This window comes from Mirounga angustirostris, unplaced genomic scaffold (genome assembly GCF_029215605.1).
Source record: "Mirounga angustirostris isolate CCGP_5_RB_7025 unplaced genomic scaffold, mMirAng1.0.hap1 SCAF_7, whole genome shotgun sequence".
NCBI lineage: Eukaryota > Metazoa > Chordata > Mammalia > Carnivora > Phocidae > Mirounga > Mirounga angustirostris.
The window spans coordinates 121,450,238-121,471,543 of NW_026991715.1; the positions used below are offsets into that span (position 1 = coordinate 121,450,238).

At 39.7% G+C, this 21,306-nt stretch overlaps 1 protein-coding gene across 2 annotated transcripts in view; it reads left to right on the forward strand.

The window, feature by feature from the left end:
* The first annotated feature begins 14,562 nt into the window (after nt 1–14,562).
* Nucleotides 14,563–21,306, forward strand: part of OXCT1 (3-oxoacid CoA-transferase 1) — a 124,216-nt gene continuing 117,472 nt past the window's right edge. Inside the window, exon 1 of one of the 2 annotated variants that reach the window (XM_045904128.3) lies at nt 14,563–14,779. In XM_045904128.3, coding sequence (XP_045760084.2) covers nt 14,702–14,779 — 78 coding nt within the window. In that variant the 5' untranslated portion in view covers nt 14,563–14,701. Of the gene's footprint in view, nt 14,780–14,807; nt 15,560–21,306 lie in introns of those variants that run through there. The other variant, XM_045904140.3, reaches the window with a different exon arrangement.

The following is a 21,306-nucleotide window of genomic DNA, read 5'->3' on the forward strand; positions in this document are numbered from 1 at the left end:
GCTCATTCTCAATACCATGAGGTTATGACCTGAGCCAGAATCACAAGTGGAATGCTTAACTGACTGAGCCACCCAGGCACCATTAGGTAGAATAATTTTGACCGCAGGTCTCAGAAAAATCAACTACAATCTAAACAATGAGGAAATATATGATTTGGAAACTGAAACCCAGAGGTAGGACAGGCTTCAGTGCTGACTTAAACCACAGCCCTAGCTCCGTTTCTCTGCAAGTCTCTTGGCTCTGCCTTTTTTGTATGTTGGCTTTACCCTCAGCCTGACTGTGAAAAGGCTGCAGCCATTACAGGCCACATATCTAAGGAAACTACCATCAGAGGAAGAGACAGGCAGTTACTACTGAAAGCTCTCACAGAATTATAAGGAAGAACTTCTCCAGAATTTCAGATCAAATATTTCCTCACATTTCATTGGTTCAATCTGGTCACATGCCTGGTCCAGAACCAATTACTCACAAAGGGTTAAAATTACTTTTATACTGACCAGGTCAGTATCAGTCAGGGTTCTCCAGAGAAACAGAACTGATGGGGGGGGGGGGGAATCTACATCTACAAATCAATTACTACATTACTAATCTAATTACTAATCTAATTACTAATTACTAATCTAATTACTAATTAGTAATTAGATTAGATACCTGAATACTCTAGCCTACCTAGGTTGACACATAAAACTATCACAAGTTCTATTTCTGAACCTGTGAGGAGTGTGTTGAAGAAGGGTAGAAATGAAAACCTGTACAAAATTGGGGTTCTGTTAGGAGGAAAGGAGCGGATGTCAACTAGGCAAGCAAAAATATCTGCTACTGACATGGATCATAAATAAGTCCCGCTACATCTGTGATCTCTGCTAGTAATGCCCAAATTGATGACTTCTATTTATAATGATGAGCATTTTCTCATGTTGAAATTGTGACCATATTAGAGAGTCAAGTTTGGTAAGTGAATTTATAATCAGTGTAATGTTTGGAGAGGCAGACACACATAACAAAGGGCTTTTTTCTTTCTTTCTTTTCAAGATTTTATTTTATTTGAGAGAGAGTGAAAGCAAGAGAGATCACAGAGGGAGAAGGAGAAGCCACTGAGCGGAGAGCCCAAGGTGGGGCTTGATCCCAGGACCCTGAGATCATGACCCTAGCTGAAGGCAGATGAGACGCTTAACCGGATGAGCCACCCAGGCGCCCCAGAAGGGGCTTTTTTAAATTAGAAATTGTATCAGTGAATTAGAATTATGAGTTATAGACAAAACCATAGAGGCTTAAGATAGATGCTCATTGCTCTCTGATTCAAGAAGTCTAGAAGTTTTCAGTCCAGAGTTGTATAAGCACTCTGTGGTGTCAGGGTGCCAGATTTCTTCCATCTCGTTTCATTGCTCTGCCACAAGTGTTTCCTTCCTAGGGAAGGAAATATCTCTTGATCTGAGGTGGTCTGTGGAAGTCTAGCCATTATATTCATATTCCAGCCAATAGAAAGGAAGAAAGGCAGATCATGTTCCTTCCTTTTAAGGGCATTTCCTGCAAGCTGCATTGACCATTTCCACTTATATCCAACTAGCCAGAACTTAATCACATGGTATAAGCAGCTAGAAAATGTAGGCTTTATTACAAACAGCCCATGAGACGCCTAGGGTGACCAACGATCCTAGTTTGTCTGGAATTTAGGGCTTCCATGAGACACAGGATTTTCAATGCTAAGCAGTTGGTCGCCACAGTTCCATTACTCTGGAAAGAGAGGAGAATGGATATTTTCCAGCACCACAATCAACTGGAAGCTTTTTCGTTGTAACAGATAAGAAATTAGACCTAAAATGGCATAAGCTAAAAACAAAAAACAACAACAACAATTTATTGAATGATGTAACTGAAAAACAGAGGCCCAAATAAAGTCATTAGAACCAGGTCTCTCTCGAATTGCCTATTCCCCTTGCCTCTCTGTTGGCTCCATTTTCAAACAGGTGGTACCGATGGTGGCAAAAGGCTGCCAGCAGCATTGGGCTCCCAACTTTAAATTAGAAACCAGTCAAAAAGAAGAGCCTTATCTCCTAACAACCAGAACAAAATCTAAGAGCCTGGTCCTCATGCGCCTGAATTTGATCAGCAGCTCATCCCTGAGCCCATTACTGTCCCCAGGGCATCACTGTCCCTTGGAGCAGGTGGGTCCATCTCTCCCTGCCAAACTATTAGACCTGAAAGCAAAGAAAGGAAGTTTTATTTTAAAAACTGGCGGTACTGAGAAAAGGGTGGTTGGAGCTAGCTACTGAGCAGCAAAAACACAAATGTTCACTACAGATGGCATTGTATGGTCCCTAATCCCTTTGTAATGCCTACGATATCTGAAAAGCAGAGAGATTGAGACCACTGCCAGAAAGAAAATGTTGCTCTTTCATAACCAACAGATGCACAGGAGGTCTAGGTGATGCCGTAATATGGTTTTAAACAACCTCTTCTGTCTGGCTTTTCCTTCCTCATTCCTGTCCCACATGGTCCTCATGGTTTTTATCAATCCTTGACTCTTATTCCCAATGAGCTTTAACCAGTTTTCCTAAGTAGATACAGAAGATTAAAAACTTCAGATTCTTCAAGTCCCTAACAGAAAATTATCCAAAGGGCCAATAAACCCTTGTTCAGTCAATCTGACCACATTTTATAGTTTAACATCAGTGGTATTATTCAGTCTGTGTTGTTTTTCTCAGTCTTACCAAACCCCCTCCACCATACCTGCACATATATCCTGCATAATATATCTTATGTGTGTATATGATATTAATATAACATGTATTTTTTTTCCAATTCAGATTCTGAGGCAAAAATACATTTTGGTCCATACAGCATGACTTACAGCTCACATAGTAAGTCAGAGTGGTGACCTGCTCTGAGGGGAGCCTGCTTCTCCCTCTCCACCTGCCCCTCTCCCAGCTTGTTCTTTCTCTCTCTCTCTCAAATGAATAAATAAAAATCTTTTTAAAAAAGAAAAAAAGGAATTACTTTACTGTTCAAGTAAATTATATTTGTGTAGCACTTTTAACTTCCCAGAGAATTCCTGCACCTTATCTCTAAGTCTCAACAACTCAGTGAAGCAAGTAGATATATTATTTTCCACGTTTCATAGGTAAAAACCTGAAGCTCAGAAAAAGTTAAATGACTTGCTTAAGTTAGCACAACTAGCGAGTGGTAGAGATTAGAACCTCCCTTCTCTTGGCTCCTAGATCTCTGATCATTCCACATATGTGCTACCACCTTCACCTTCTTCCCCATCTCTCCATTTTCCAAAACCTCAGCTGCTTTACCACTGGCCCTTTGGGGATGCTCTATATCACACTAGTTACCAACTGTGCCTTCAGACTATGAGAGACCTGTGTTCGAATACCATCTCCTCTTCTTACTTCTCACATCCTTTCTGCCCTGTTTAACATTTCTCACTCTCATGATTTGGCTACCATGTATACAATGTATACAATGACAAAATCTCTCCTATCTCCAACCTAAACCTCTTCATTGAGCTTCATACTTCCATATACTGTTACATGAAATTGCTTACGGGGCATTTCAGCTGCAAATGCCATAGGCATTTCAAATTTAAAATGTCCAAACCTGGGATTATCGTTTCCTACCTCATCTGTGATCCCCCAGTTCCTATCTTGGAATTATTTTGGAATCCTATAACTCACTCAGCCCCATTCCAGTTCCATCCAGTCAGACACAAAGTTCTGAATATTTTACCTCCTTTCCTTTCCAGGGAGAGGTGAGCAACTATCCAACCAAAGTTTTGAATATCTTCAATTTTATTAAGAGGATGATTGACCCATTGTGGTAGATAGAGCAATGGTCCCACAAACACATCTACGTCCTAATTTCTAGAACCTGTGAATGTTACCTTACATGGCAAAGGAAAATTAAGGTTGCAGATGGAATTGACATTGCTAATCAGCTAAACTTAAAATAGGGATGTTACCCTGGATTATCTGGGTGAGCCCACTGTAATCACAAGGGTCAAAAGTGGAAGACGGAGGCAGAAGTCAGAGTGATGCCCGATGAAAAGAACTTGACTCACCTTTGCCAACTTCAGAGATGGAGAAAGGGGGTTATGAGCCAAGAAATGTGAGTAATCTCTAGGAGCTGGAAAAGGCAAGGAAACTTGCCTAAGGTCTCCATTCAGTTTATATTAGTTTGTCACAGATTGCCACAAAATCAGTGGCTTAAAACAGCACACATTTATTTTCTTATGGCTCTGGAGGTCAGAATTCCAAAATCAGTTTCAACAGGTGTCAACAGGGCATATTCCCTCTAGAAGTTCTAGGGAAGAATCCATTTCCTGTTTTTCTCCAGCTTCTAGAGCTGCATTTTTTACATTCCCTAACTCACGGCCCTTTCATCTGTCTTCAGAGTTAGCAGTGTGGCAGATTCAAATCTTTTTGTGCTTTTATCATATCACATTCTCCTTTCTGAAGTCAAATCTCCTTACGTCCCAGATTCTTGTAAGAATCCAACTTCTAATTGTTTGCTCCCAACTCTTAAAAGACTTGTTAGAAATTATTCATGCCTAAAGGACAAGCAGCTTTTTTATTACTATTGGACAGACCGGTGCTGTCCAATAGAACTTTCTGTGATAATGAATATGGCTTATACTTGTGCTGTATTTCATACAAATTGAATCATATATGGTCTTTGTGACTAGTTCCTTTTCCTTACATAACATCTTCAAGTTCATCCATTTTTGTAGCACGTATCAGTACTTCATTCCTTTTTCTTACCAAATAAGATACTATTGTTTGGATTTACCACATTTGTTTATCTAATCATCTGTTGATGGAAATTTGGGTTGTTTTCACCTCTGGCCATTAATATTGCTATAAACATTTCTGTACAAGTTTTTGTGTGGCCATATGTTTTCACTTTTTTTAGGGTAAGAAATAACTGCTATAATATGGCAACTTTATGTTTAATTGACAAACTCCCAGATTGTTTTCCATTTTACTTTCCTACCAGTATGTAAGGGTTCTATTTTCTTCACTTTCTCGCCAACACTTGTTATTATTTCACTTTTTGATTCTAGCCATCCTACTGGGTGTAAGTGGTATTGTTTTTGATGTGGATTTCCCTAAGGAATAATTGTGTTGAGTATCTTTTCATGTACTTATTGGTCATTTGTGTATCTTCTTTGGAGAAATGTCTATGCAGATCTTTTGTTCACTTTTAAATGGGCTATTAAATTTTTTATTATTGACTTGTAAGATTTCTTTATATATTCCAAATAGAAATCGTTTATGAGATGTATGGTTTGTAAATATTTTCTCCTATTCCATGTGTCATTTTTCACTTTCTTAATGGTGTCCTTTTTATTTTGCTGCTTATATTTTTCGTGTCATATCTAAGAACCCACCACCAAATCTGAGGTCATGAAATTCATCTGTGTCTTCTAAGGGTTTTATAGCTTAGCACATTTTACATTTAGGTCTTTGATCCATTTTGTGTTAATTTTTGCTTATGGTGTGAAGAAAGGGTCCAACTTTATTCTGCATGTGGATATCCAATTATTGGAAAGACTATTTCTTGCCCATTGAATAGTTTTGGCATCTTTTTGAAAATCACTTGATAAGTCTGTTGATCTTTTTACCTAGTTATACTACCCATTATTGAAAGTTGAATATTGGAGTCCCTATTATTGTTGAATGGTCTATTTCTCTCTGTTTCTGTGTTTTTACTCCATTTATTTGAAACTCTGATACTAGCTGCATATATATTTATAATTGTAATATTTTCCTGATGGATTTTTCTTTTATCATGATTTGATGGGTACACTTACGAAAGGTCTGGCTATGGGGAATACCTCTGTTCCTCTTCCTGCCCCACCCCTCAACTAAAAGGATATAAAAATAAGCCTTCTCTAACATGCAGAGAATCTAGTTTTTTTATTACTAGGGTTGACTTTCAATAGATAATTCAATTATTATTGCACAGCTATTCAATTATTGTCAGAAAAGAGGGCCACAGATTATTCTAAAACACAAAAGACATAATTTTTTAATCTATTCATTTAACTATGACAAGAATGTGACTCTCTTGTTTCCAAATCATTAGATTCTAGCTCTTCTCTAAGCAATGTCAAAAAGATATTTATTACAAAAACTAAACTTCTAGGGGTGCCTGGGCAGCTCAGTTAAGCATCTACCTTTGGCTCTGGTCATGATCCTGGGGTCCTGGGATCAAGCCCCACATCTGTTTCTGTCCTCCCTGCTCAGTGGGGAGTCTGCTTCTCCCTCTCTCTCTGCCCCTCCCCCTGCTCCTTCTCTTTCTTTCTCACTCTCTCAAATAAATAAAATCTTCAGAAAAAAACAAAAAACAAAAAACTGCACTTCTAGTCCCTTGAAAGAAAGGAATATATTTCATTCCTTCTTATACTTCTGCTGTATAGAAGTGAACCTGCTCTAGAACAAATGTCTGATGACTTGAAATTTTAAAATTGTTTTTATCACCTCTTCAGGAACAGATATCTATAGATATTTAAAAAAGAAGGTGGAGGTGATGTACCCTTTTATCCACAATGAAATAAAAGAGTATTAATTATAAGAGCATAAGGAATAAAGTCAACATCGCCTGAAATAAAAGTAGCTACTATTGAAATTTCTATAAATATTCTTCCAGGCATCTATGAATAAACAAAAGCAATTTTTTTTTCATAGTATCATACTGTCATAGGGCTTTACCCTGATTTTTTGACTTGTCAATGTTTTGGAGATATTGAAATGTGTCATTCTTTTTAATATTTCAGGGTCTACACAATTGAGAGTTTAAGAAATTATTGGATAATTGTTGATTCTTAATTTAAAAAATTACACAAATAGTATGTAATTACATATAGTAAAAATTAAAACAAGGCAATGCAGATAGATGGAAAATTATAAATTCCCCTGCACTTTGGACTCCTACTCTCTCTAACCTTCTAGAATTACCACTGTTAAGAGTTTAGTTTCTTTTCAGATATCTTTCTATGATTTTCCATACAAATACCACAAATATATAATTTTGGTTTACTCCTCTTTACATAAATGAAATCACATCATACACATTATTCTGCAACTTGATTTCTTTAACAATATATCCTGGTGAAGTTTTCCTGTAAGTACATGTAGATCCCTCTTATTCTTTTTAACTACTGTGTAGTATCTCCTGGTAAAGATATCTTTGAGTTCCTCCCAGTACTTTCCTAACTGCATTCTAGTGAATAGCACTTCAATATTTTTAGACTGGTTATGTTCTAGGACTAGTCAGTATATTTGTCCATTCTATCCTTTAAGCATTCAGAAGTGTTTTGTTAGACATCAATAAATGGGACTTCAGGTTACTCTGAGGTAGACAGAAAACCCACAGTGTAGATATGCCTGGAGGGTAGCACAGCTCAAGACTACTGGGAACTGACTAGTGTCCATTAATGGTTTATAAGTGGGGAGATGTTTATCTTGTTGATTCATTTATTTTTCCAACTTAATAGCTTTATTTCATTGAAGTACATGTAGATGCCTTTCACTGAAGGCCGCCACCCCCATTCATCTACAGAGAAGTACATATTGGAAGATTATCACTGCCATTCCATGTGGGCTGCCACAGAACGATTAGTGTGTGATGTGAAACACAACGTCCAGTCTCCTGAAACACTCCTTGGATTCCCGGATTGAGGCTGGAGAAGGCAAAGTTAGTAACCAAATCGGAAATACATATTTGTATGTATATACATATATATACATATAAAATACTTAAACATGTAAATTTTGTAAGAACCCTTCACATGAGATAGGCCCTCTTAACACGTTTTTGAATGCACAATACAGTAATATTAACTACATGCACAGCGTTATACAGCAGATCTCTAGAACTGACTCACTGTGTATACCTGAAACTTTGTACCTGTTGCATAGCAAATCCCACATCCCCTCTCCCCAAGTCCCTGGCAACTACCATTCTACTCTCTGCTTCTATGAATTTGACTCTTTTTAGATACCTCATATAAGTGGAATCATACAGTATTCGTCTTTCTGTGGCTGACTTACTTCAATTAGCATAATTCCTCCAGGTTCATTCATGTTGTTACATATGGCAGGATTTTCTTCTTTTGTAAGGTATGCATATATCACATTTTCTTTATCCATTCACCTGTGAATGGACATTTAGGTTGCTTCCACATCTTGGCTATGGTGAATAATGCTGTGATGAACATGGGGGTACAAATACCTCGAGATCCTGAAATGGGTATTTTGAACTCACATCAAAACTATACGTATAGTGCTATTAAAGGTTAATTAAAAGTTATACAATATTTTAAACAATGACAGAAAATACCTAAAGTCCTGCTCTCATTATATGTATTTTTTTCCATTTTTTCAGTGGTCTTTTTCAGTTTTTGGCCTTATGTGAAACTATATAACACAGCTATGATCATTACTGAATACAGTTTGAATTCTGCTTTTTACAATTATCCTAAACATTTCCACACATACTTAAAATTTTTCCTTTTTAGTGGTGGCATAATAAAACTTTCAAAATGATGTACTATAATGTAATGAATTGGTTCCTATGGCTGGATAAGTGACCCTGGCTTCTGCTCTACTGAGCAGCTAAAATAATAAACATGGAACATGATACAGAAATAAATAAAGAGTGTCACAATCTCTTGGCAGCATTTTTTTGAAATATATTATCGCAGGCATTAATAGTTTTCTTAGAGCACAACTAGTGGGATTATGCTGCAAATAAGTAAGTAAATAAATAAATAAATAATTAAAAATTAAAAAAATCACCCAATGAACAGGTACATGAAAAGGTGCTCAACATCATTCATCATCAGGGAAATGCAAATCAAAACCACAGTGAGCTAACACCTCATACCTGTCAGTATGGTTACTATCAAAAAGACAAAAAATAATAAGTGTTGTCAAGGATGTGTAAAAAAGGGAAACCTTGTACACTGCTGGTGGGAATATAAGTTGGTACAGCCACTGTGGAAAACAGGATGAAGTTTCCTCAAAAAATTAAAAATAGAACTATAATATGATCCAGCAATTCTACTTCCTGTGTATTTATCCAAAGGAAATGAAAACACTAACTCAAAAGACATACGCATCTCCATGTTCATTACAGCATAATTTATAATAGCCAAGGTAAGGAAGAAACCTGTGTCTATATGTTCATCAATCGATGAATGGATAAAGAAAATGTGATATATTGTTTTATATATGTATATATATACATTTTATGTATATGGATCTATACAAAATTCAGCCATAAAAAAGACATTGTTGCCATTTACAACAACATGGAGGGAACTTGAGGGCATTACGCTAAGTGAAATAAGTCAGACAGAGAAAGACAAATACTGTATCATCTCACTTGTATGTGGAATCTAAAAAAATGAAAAACAAACAAAAAGCCCCAAAGTCATAGAGAACAGAATGCTGGTTGCCAGAGGGGGCAGGGATTAGGCAAAATGGATTAAGGGGGTCAAAAATTACAAACTTCCAGCTATAAAATAAATAAATCATGGGATGTAATATACAGCGTGGTGACTATAACTAATAATACTGTATTATATGTAATTTTTAAGATCTCATCACAAGAAAAAAATTGTATTTATATGTGGTGATGGCTGTTAACTAGATTTATTGTTGTGATCATCTCACAATATATATAATTATCAAATCATTATGTTGTATGACTGATACTAATATAATGTTATATGTCAATTACACCTTAATAAAAAATTTTAAGTGTGTATCTTTTACCATTTTAGGAAGATGACTTGTTTATTTTATGATTATCAGAGGCATTTATAAGAAATAACCTAAGTTTCACTTACGTTCATGAAATAAGATTTAGTTTTGCTTACATGGCTTAAATGATTTTGTTTGCTTAGGGAATTTTCAAGTTTGGTCTCCCCTTTGCACTTTATTTATTTATTTATTTATTTATTAAGATTTTATTTATTTGAGAGAGAGAGAGAATGAGAGACAGAGAGAGCATGAGGGGGGAGGGTCTCCCCTTTGCAATTTATTTATTCATTTATTTATTAAGATTTTATTTATTTGAGAGAGAGAGAGCATGAGAGGGGGGAGGGCCAGAGGGAGAAGCAGACTCCGGCTGAGCAGGGAGCCCCCATGTGGGTGATGCGGGTCTCCAGGATCATGACCTGAGCCAAAGGCAGTTGCTTAAACAACTGAGCCACCCAGGCACCCCTGCATTTTATTTTAATAATAGGAAAGAAGGCTTGAACAAAGACTCTACCTCGGAAGGCCCTTGGTATATATGGGGAACAGAAGATGGGCTGAGTTAGCTAAAACCACAGTTTCCAAATATAATTAGTAAATGTTTACTTTCAAATAAAATTGTATTTATAACCCAAATAATATAAAATAGATAAAAGTGGTACTCTATAATTTAAATGTGATTTTTTCATTTTAATTGTGAAATATTTTTTCTGGTATAAATGAAGTCAGTGAAGATAACAAAGCTCTTTTGATGAACAAAAACTTTGCAACCATGGGATTAGGCCTGATGGTTTTCTTATTTTTGTTTTTCTATTTGGGTGCACAATACTAAGAAAATTCTGATTTATATTGCAGCTCGCCCTAAAATCCCTAAAATCTGTTTCAATTAAAGTAGATCAGAAGCTTGAAAGAAAAGTAGCAGAAAGTGTTTGCTTCAATAGTCAATCACTAATAATATTGATTACTTCTTGTTTACATATACAAATGTTGAATATGAAGTGACCAAAATTGAAAACAACTTCTAATGCTATCTATAGTACGACATTATCATGAAGTGTTTTAGGTGTTCTTGTTGAAAAACTACTATGCTGTAAGGAGAAATAATGCTAGGCAGTAGATTTGTCTGAGCAGGGCATGCAAGTATTCTACATCTATACAAAATTATGTGTCAACATGCAGAAGTGAAAATGATAAAAAGATAAGTACAGAGCCTCAGCCTTCGTTATCACTGACTAATATTTTAAGTTCAAGCATAGGCATTGAGAGGATAGACTTTATTCTAAGGTTTGCCTCCCAATTGCGATCTGGTAAGCTTTAGTATGTTGAAATCAGAGATACATCACAACTGAGTGTACATGCTACTGCTTTGTTAGGATTGATAGAGTAGCTGGAAAATAATTTAAGATTTAATTTCAAAATATAATGTTTGTGGAACCTCTGAAGTACTTCTATAAAGCTGTTAAGGTTATATGGTTTGCTGAGCCTGGATTAGAGAGATCTTGGCTACAAATGGATGTTGAACTTTAATCTTGTAGCCTATGAGGATTCCTGAAAAGTTCAGGAGAGTGTGTGAGAAGACCAAAGCTGTATTGGAAATGATCATTTAAGAGGTGGTTAACTCTGAGAGAGAAAAGAAGTTTATCTAGGAAGTGACTGCAATCAAACAGATAAGAGAGAGAAACTGAAACTGAAGTTGGGTACTTGGGCAGAATGAGGGAAACGTGGGTGTTAGGGTCAGCTTCAAAGACATCTCATAAAAGACGGAGGTGTAAAGATTAAAGCAGTCTTTAATACCATATAGTCAAGGGTTTAAATCCTGCCTGATATTTTCCAGTTTATGAAAATATAGAAAGCATCTGAAAAATAGATAAGTTCACAAGTTTAATCTTCTAGCAACTGAATACTGCAAACAGACACTGGTCTGGACATGACCTTACATCTTGCATTCTGAGGCTCTTTTTAAACTCTTAACCACGGGGACCCCCCCCACCCCAGTTAGAGAGTAGCAGAGCCGATATCTGAACCCAGGCAGCCTAGCTATACACACAGTCCATGTTCTTTACCATTTGCTACCCATGTCTGTGGTGTGAATTCATCCTGTGGAAGTTAAGAGGCAAGCGCTGAATAGCTTGAAATATAAAGGAAATAATGCAGGAGGAAGAAAAACCAGAGATGATCCCCTTCTATGCCAGGGTAGGAACCTTAAACTTTGGATCTTACAGGCAGTGGGGAAAATGACTGAGGGGTTTTAAGCAGAAGTAACACAATCAGAATTGAATGCATACAAAATCGCTCTGGTGTGTTTTGCTCCTTTAAGTTTCTTTAGCGCCTTAATGTAGTAATGTTCATTTTCATTCCTGGAGTTGAAGCCTCTCCAAACATTTTTTTTTTTTTTAAGATTTTTATTTATTTATTTGACAGATAGAGAAACAGTGAAAGAGGGAACACAAGCAGAGGGGGAGGGAGTGGGAGAGGGAAAAGCAGGCTTCCCGCTGAGCAGGACCCTGGGATCAAGAGCCGAAGGCAGACGCTTAAGAACTGAGCCACCCAGGCGCCCCTCTCTCCAAACATCTTATGTATTTATTTTACTTTTTCTTCCCCTACATTGTGAGTAAAATTTAATTCACTTTTTATCCATTGAATATTAAATGCACATTAGTTAATACAAGGCACTGCTTCAAAGAATCTATGAAAATAACACATAAAAGTAAATTAGGAGATGATTTGCATTATAAAACAATACATTTACAGATTTATGTAAAATTTCAAATTTATGTCTTTCAAATCCACTAGAGGAAAATTATTTGTCTGAAGGGATTTGTTTTCCATATATTAAAAACCATTGTATACAATGAAGCATGCATACTTTTTTTTTAATTGACTCAAATGACCTAGTTAAAAATTCCTGTTACTGGGGAGCCCGAGTGGCTCAGTCGGTTAAGCGTCTGCCTTCGGCTCAAGTCATGATCCCAGGGTCCTGGGATCAAGCCCGGCATTTGGTTCCTTGCTCAGTGGGGAGCCTGCTTCTCCATTCCCCTGCTTGTGCTCTCTCTCTCTCTCTCTCAAACAAATAAATAAAATCTTAAAAAAAAAATTCCTATTACTAGTTATGCCAGTCAAACAACTTTTGAAAAACAAGTCTTCAGATGCCCCACCCCTGTTTAACAGCTTGGAGGAGTAAATACTCCATCTGAGGGCAGGATGTCTTTATGAGTAATGAGAGATGATGCTAATAAATAGTATATGCTAATAAATAGTATCTTAGGATAATTTAAACAAAAATCCCTCAAGCAGAGAATGACAATTTACAACCTAACTTTGACAAACTGTCTATACTCAATTGATAGAGAGGAGATATAAATATATATACACACACAAATGAATGTATATATGAACATAAATAACATAACACATGAGATATATATATATACACATACATAAAATGACATAATACAAAATAAACTTTCCTTATTGCATCTCTGGAATCAGACCTTTTGTTTAAAAGATTTGAATTCAATTCAATTCTTCCAATTTTTAAGAATGGGTAAATTAAGCTGTACATGATTACAGAAAGAAAAGTTTCCAGAATATATTTGTCAAAAACTGTCCTTCAAAGCAAGGGGGGACTATTCTTACTAGTTCAGAAAAATTCAGATATTCAAAAAAAAATAGTTTTTTTTACACAGACTAGAATTGAAATGGCTTTGTGGAACCAGGAGGGAAATCTGTACAGAACTTTTCCGTAATTTGTTCAAGTTATTCCTATTTTATCTAAAAAGTATAGAACACAGCCAGTGAACTACCAAAAAACCAGTAGTGTCTTGACCATAGAGTAGTGAGGCTGATTTTTTTCTCACAAGAATTAGAGTCAGAGGGCGCCTGGGTGGCTCAGTTGGTTAAGCGACCGCTTTCGGCTCAGGTCGTGATCCTGGAGTCCCTGGATCGAGTCCCATGTCGGGCTCCCTGCTCGGCAGGGAGTTTGCTTCTCCCTCTGACCCTCCCCCCTCTCATGTGCTCTCTCTCATTCTCTCTCTCTCAAATAAATAAATAAAATCTTAAAAAAAAAAAAAAAGAATTAGAGTCAGAGTACAAGACTTGAAATATGTGTCTTTAATTTAGCCAGAAGCAACAGAGTGAGACCAGCCAAGAAAAGTGAGTCATATGACCACAGTTAGACAAAGCTGTTTTCCATTTCATATGCCCTCTGGAAGGGCGAAAGTGGAAAAGCAGACCCAACTGAGAATGTTAGCTTTTTCACATTCTGTAAGCTACATACAGTACAATAGATAGCTGCTGTATTAGGACTAGTAATGGGACTTAAGTTCTAATAACCGAGTTTCACCTCTTTCCGACTTCTTAAGATGTGTTGAAAATTCAGAGCATTTCTAAGTTCTCCTAAGGTAATTGGATAGTCTAACTTGGTATCCTATTCCCTCATTGATTTTGATTAAAATAATATTCATCAGGGAAAAAGAGCTAAAAGAATACAGTGAAAGGGCAAATGCTTTTATGGAGACTTGAAACTGGACTGTGATTGTTCATTGCATTAGGTGTACTTGCTAAGGAAGCTAAGGTCTCGTTTAATTTCCTTGTGCGCTTTGCAAGGGCGCGCCGACGCACCTGCCTGGAACGCGCGGGCGCGGGGACAAGACTCCGCCGCCGGGGGGCTGGGGAGCTTCCCCGGCCATCCGCGCCGGCTGCACCCGGCTTACGCTACCGGCCGGGCCCCTCCCAGCCTCGCGTGTCTCCAAACCTGCAGCCTCAGTGGGCGAGCGAGGGGAGGACGTCATCGACGGGCGGTCGAGCCTCCAACCCGCCCCTCGAGCGCCTTCCCTTCCCTCCCTTCGCGTTGACGCCGCCGCGGCCCGGCAGCGCTCCTATACACTCACGCGCGCGCCTCAGCGCGTAGTCTCCTCCACGCCCGGCCCGGAACATGGCGGCTCTCAAGCTCCTCTCCGCCTGGCCCCCGCTCTGCGCCTCCGCCCGCCTCACCGGGGGCGTCTGGTCCAAGGTAACGTGCTAGTGAAGAAGGCCACGCACCGGCAGAGCGCAGACGAAACCCCACGTGGTGCCCGCGTCCTCTCTCCTGCCTGCACCCGCCCGCTCCAACCTACGGGTTAGCGCCCGTGGCGCCGTCTCCGGGGCACCGAGACGCGCCGACGCCTGCCTTGCCTCGCTGCTCCTTCGGGTGACTGCTTTTGCGCGGTTCTGCAGCCGCTTCCGCCGGCCGGGCGAGAGCGGGTGTAGAAGCGCGCGGAGAGAAGCTGAAACGGGGCGGGAGGGCGTCTGGCAGCGCCGCCGCCGCGCCCTTCAGGGCTCGCTCGCGTTCTCCAGGGCAACGCGTCCTCCCGGCTGGCATCTCCGCCCGGCGGGCAGCCTCTCGGGAGGGCGCGCCGGTCGAGGGACGGGTAGGGGTGACGGCAGCAGGGGACAGGTTTGCACTTTGCGTTGGGGATTTCGGGGCAGGTTAGCCACCGGTCCGCGCGAGTTGGCCGTGGAGGGGGCGGATGCTGGGCGTCGCCGGGGTGGTATGCCGTGCCCTCCCTGTCCGCCCTTATTTGGCCGCGTCGCACCGTGGCGGTGCGAAGGGGAACGGACTGGAGCGCTCGCCTGGTCATCTTCCCCGTCTGACGGAGAAACCTGTGGTGCCCCGGCCGTGGCTCGCTCGCGCTCTGGAGGCGCAGGCATCCGGGTTGGAGGATTTCCATTTTCAAACTCTTGGAAAACCTTGTGCCTCCCTTGCTGCCTGCTCTCCACCAAGTGGTATTCCGAGGCACTTTTCGCCGCCATTGTGGGTTGATAAGCTTTTCTCCTCTTCTCTTCTCTTCTCTTCTCTTCTCTGTCTTCTTTATTCTTTTTTGCTGGGTTCTGTCCCTACCTATACGGCCACGCTCAGGTGGGGTTCCTGTCGGGAGCCCTCGGAGGCCAGTACAGGCCGAGAGTGCTGGGTCCTGGAGGGCGGTTTACTTTGGCTACCATCGTAACCGCGGGAGCCTCTTCCTTCCTTGCTAGGGAAAAACAAAATAATGTTTGTACTTAGTAGCGCATTAAATAGTTTTGAGCTTGAAAGCATATCTTGCACGAGGTGTGTACTCAACAGAGAACTCCCGCGCCCCATGCTCTCTTTCCCGCATGCAATCTCTGAGAAACCCCTTAGGTAAATGCTAGGGGATGATTTAGAACTAGAACATTTTATTCATAAATGCCTCTTAGGAAGCATTTTGGTAATTGCTGATAGCTTTGGCTATATAAAGCATTATTATTATTTTTTTTAAAGATTTTATTTATTTATTTGAGAGAGAGAGAAAGAGCACAAGAAAGGGGAGAAGCAGACTCCCCGCCGAGCAGGGAGCCCGATGCAAGACTCGATCCCGGGACTCCAGGATCATGACCTGAGCCGAAGGCAGTCGCTTAACCGACTGAGCCACCCAGGCGCCCTATAAAGCATTATTAAAAGGGCACTTGAGTGACCTTCAGTCACACTGTTGCGGGTGCTGGAACATGCAGACTAGGACACTCCTGTACCCTTGGGCCCAGGTCAAAAACTTTGGCAGTTACCTATTTGCCTCAGTGTAATTTACTCACTTTCCCATGGCGTTAAACTGCTTCAGAAGCCCAGCAAACCTCTTAGGTGGCAGAGGTTTCCCTGTGCCTCGCTGAAAGTTCCTATCAAGCTTCAAACTTTCCCTCTTTGAGGTTTGGTTATCATAGGTCCAATGCCTGCTTCCAGGGGTTTCTTCATGCTTGGCACTTGGTGCTCCTACTGCTTATTTAGGCCTTAGATTCTCATCTAACTTGCCTTACACTGGAACACTTGTGTGCTTGTTTAACTTTTCAAATGCATCCATTGACTACTTTCTTTTTTTTTTTTTTTTAAGATTTTATTAGTGCTAGCTCGAGCAGGGAGAAAGGCAGAGGGAGAGGGACAAGTGGAATCCCCACTGCGTGGAGCCCAACTCAGGGCTCTATCTCAGAGATCAATCGTGATTTGAGCCGAAGTCGGACACTTAACCGACTGAGCCACCCAGGTGCCCCTAAAATGACTTCTTAACAAGATTCAAGTTTCTGGTTGTCAAGGACAATCTTGTATGCTTTATTCTCCATCCCGCTCAACATTACACACTATTAGGCATAGTATAGACATGTTTAATATATAGATGAAAGAACCCTGTGGACAAACAGAGGTAGTAACCTTGAGAACTTTTCTGCTAAGCATAACCAGCAGCCAAAATGAGATGGGGTGTGTGTGGGTGTGGGTGTGTTAGTTAAGTCTCTCAAACTTTAATGAGCCTCAGAATTACCTGGAGGCTTTCGCAAACTGGTTTCTGGGTCCACCTCCAGAGTTTTTGATTTAGTAGGTCCTGTGTGGGGCCCCATGCTTTACGTAAATGAGTTCCCAGGTGATGTTAATGCTGCTAGTCTGAGAACTACATTTCAGAGCCATTGGCATGGACTTAGATCTGAATACACCATCTGAAGTTATCATTCTTCCTCCATTACTGTTTCAGAAGGAGCATTTAATATTATTCTCCGTTCACTTTGGAAAATTATTACTGGAAAAAGACCCTGAAACTACCATTAACACGTTACCTACCTTTCTTCCTTGAACCTGTTTTTTCCCCAGATCTCTTGCCAATTCCATTCTCCCCTGGTATAACTTACTGGTCCAGTCCCCCTGGATGATGCTTCAAGCTCTTTCTGACCCACAGCGAACCAGCCATAAAGCTGTTGTTTCCTCCCTTGTTTTGTTTTTGTTTTCATTATGGCTAATAGCACCCATATCCCGCCAGTGAAATCTTGGACCCCTTCTTTCGTCTCCTCTTCCCTCCACCTCCAGTGGATAACCAGTGTCATGTATGCACCTTTTCCTGAAATTTCCTTGGGGTTGTCCTTGGCACTCTTTCCCAGCAGCTATCTATTTCTTCCTTATAGCTCCCTGATGAGATATTAACATTTGTATTTAAATTTTTGTAATTATTTAATGACTATTACCCTTGCTAGTTTGCAAGTTTTATCAGCGCAGGGACTATGCTTGAGTGGTTTTTTGTTTGTCTTAACTCTGTATTCCAGTATTTAGTATATTTTATACAAAATGGATATTTTTGAACAAATGGATGGGTGAATGAAAGAATGATTTCCTCTGCCACTTTCCTGTTTCAGTCTTTCATATGAGTTGTGACATCTGTTTCAAAAGCTTTGCTGTCCCTTCCTCATTGAAGGAAGAAGTCAAAACCTCAGTGTGGTCCTTAAGGCCTGCCCCAGTCTCCCTTTTCAGCCCAATTTTCACGAGCTTCTCTCCATCGGACCTGATCCTGCATGTCCCTGAGCACAATGAGCCTTTTCACATTTGTACCTTTATTCATGCTTCTCTTTCTGGGTTCCCCATCCTCATTAGTATTTTAACTCTTGGCAAACTCCTCAAGCTTTCTGATACACAGGCAGAATGCATCATTCCTTCATCTGTGCTCCGTTAAAGTGCTGGGCATCACTCCATTGTTGGAATAAAAGGAACATGTATGTTCCCTCAAAAACAGTATGCCGCTGCTTGAGAGAACTGGCCTAGTGTCGGTAACTCACTGTAGGGTCCTTGTGATTTATTTATTCGTGTCATAAGTGCATAACTGGTAGTGTTTGATTTAAGGTGAACATTCCACTTTTGATAGATACTGTACTGTCAGTTTACCATTGACATTGGTAAACGGTACGACACATATCACCACCTCCACTTAGCGCTGATGCCATATTCTCCTTGCCAAGTGTGTATGTGTGTGTATCCACCTGCATATTATTGCCTTTTCCTTCCAACAGGGTCCTCTTCATCTCTCTCCATATGGCTTCTCCTTTCCACTTCTGTTTATCAAACTTTGGTACTGAGGTGGGCAGTATCAGTCTTCCTGTGTCCTGATTTTTTTAACTGCAAGGTAACAAGGTAAATGACACCTGGGTGTACAGTTTCATATCATTAACATAAGATTAATTTAAAAATAAAAAAGCAGTATGCTATATGGATTTTCCCTGAAAGACCTTCAAAATGAAGTGCATTTTGGGGCAGAGTTCTGGAGTACTGAATGACAAGAAAAAGAGAAATTTAGGCAAAAGAAAGAATGGTAGAAGTGGTTAGAAAGGAAGGAGATTCCAGGAGTGCCTGGGTGGCTCAGTCATTGAGTGTCTGCCTTCGGCTCAGGTCATGGTCTGGGGGTCCTGGGATTGAGCCCTGCATCGGGCTCCCTGCTCTGCTTCCCTCTCTCCCACTCCCCCTGCTTGTGTTCCCTGTCTCGCTGTCTCTCTGTCAAATAAATAAATAAAATCTTAAAAAAAAATAAAAATAAAAAAATAAGAAAGGAAGGAGATTCTGAATTGGGAAATTATCAGATAAAATTTAGGCTCAAGAGTGGAATCAGACCTCAAATTCTAAATGTAAGAATTTAACTAGAGGACAAAGGATGAAGAGGGGGAGAATTTTAAAAGGAGAAATAGATTAAATAGAAAAATATGGCAATATAAGAATTTTGATTATTTCTTATCCTTCAGGACCTTGACTGTTGTTTTGCAGTATAGTCATTATTATTTCCTTCCTCCAATAGTAATAGCAGAAACTAGGGGCACCATAAAATGGAATTTTGCAGAAGGCGGGAGAGTGGAAAACAAAATGAAATATGTTACCCAGATGTAAAGGAGGACTCTGCAGACTTGAAGGCTATTTATTTATTTGTGTAGCAGATGGTGCTTGAATCTTTTCACCTCATTGTTTTAGCATTTTAGAAGGTAAAAGTCAATTTATGAGCAGTGTAGAGCTTCACTTTGAATTCACTTATTTACGGAAAAAAGACACCTCCCCTGCTCAGTCTTACAGGATGTCAGCAGGGATGCTCCTTGACTCCCAGAGGCTGGGAGAATGGGAGAGAATGTGGGCAGTAAACAAACCGAGAGGCTTTCTCTGGGGTGCTGCGTCCGAGGCTCTAAGCCCTAAAGACCCACAGGAAACATTCTGGTGCAACTGGCTTCAGACATTCTCCTTCCTCTTTGCCTCACTACCTGCATTTGTACAGTCAGATTGCCCAGTAATCTGTGAATACTTAGAATGGTAAACTTGACTACAAACAAAATAAACATGTTAAAGTAATCTTAAAGCTGGAACCCACTTTTCAAAACCCTCAACAAGGACGGCATGGATTAATTTGCTAGAGCATAGGTCATGCTAAAAAAAATTCTTTGTAGAATCAGTAATACATGCCTGTGTGTATAGGTAAGGTAGAGCGGGGAGGTTAAATGTGAAAACTAAAGCCCAGTCAATGGCAAGTTAATCTTACTGCCCTGGTGGGGAATGGAGAGAGGGTTACATTGCCCAAAGGAAGCCTATAAGCACAGGGTCTGATACACCATTACTTAATCCTTACTACATCCTTAAGAAACAACTGTCATCCTTTTGTAAACTTAAAATCAACACCTCTTACACTCAGATTTTGCAATTTTCTGTTTTTCGCAATTGTGGCTAAACTGGAATTTGAAACAAAGGTATTTTGACCCAGAGATTACTGGAGTGTGGCTCATTATGTCACACTATTGACTTCTTAGCAATAGATATTAAATGTCAATATAACAAATAGATATCAAAGGTCAACAAATATTAACTGAAAGTGTGGAAAAATGAAAAAAAAAGTTGGGTGTAAATTCTTCATTATCTTGAACCATTCTCACATTGCCTGCAAACATTTCACTCATTTCTTTTAGCTTTTGATTATCTAGATAAATATGAAACACTTGAGTCTTCTCTAAAATGCTTCTGAAGTTTTTTTTTTAAAGATTTTATTTATTTGAGAGAGAGAGTGAGCAAGTCGGGGGAAGAGTAGAGGAAGAAGGGACAAGGAGACTCTGCGCTGAGTGCAGAGCCCGATGTGGGGCTTGATCTCACCTAACCCTAACCCTGAGATCATGACCTGAACTGAAACAAGAGTCACATGCTCAACGAACTGAGCCACCCAAGAGCCCCCTTCTGAGGTATTTTTTTTAAGGTGTGGGGCAAGCATTTCAATAATTTTTGTTTGTAATGAAGACACTATCAACTGAAACGACAGAATTCCTGACAAGTCTATGCTTATATACTTTTGTTTCCCCTTGTGAATGTGTTAAGTGTCCTGGATCTGTAGGAGAAATGAGTTTTCTCTTTGATTTCCTCTCTATAGGATTCATGTTTCTCAGTCTACGGATAAGTAGTTCAGAGGACTTTACCCCCTGACTACTTAAGTGTAGATGAGTTCTTTTATTTTCTTCCTCCTGCTGAGGCCCTGACTTTTCACCCCTTTTTATTTGGTAAGAGATAGAGATTAGCATTAGCGTATTTATTGCATGTTTTTGCATCTTTGACTTTTTTCCAATTTTGAGTTATAATTGACAAAACAGTACTGTATCAGTTTAAGGTGTACAGAGCAATGACTTCTTCACTCTTTAGAAAAGATAATAACAATAGAGTTCTTTATTAAAAAATAGGGCACTCGTAAGGATTTGTTACCTGTAAATAATGAAATTGAAGTAGAATAA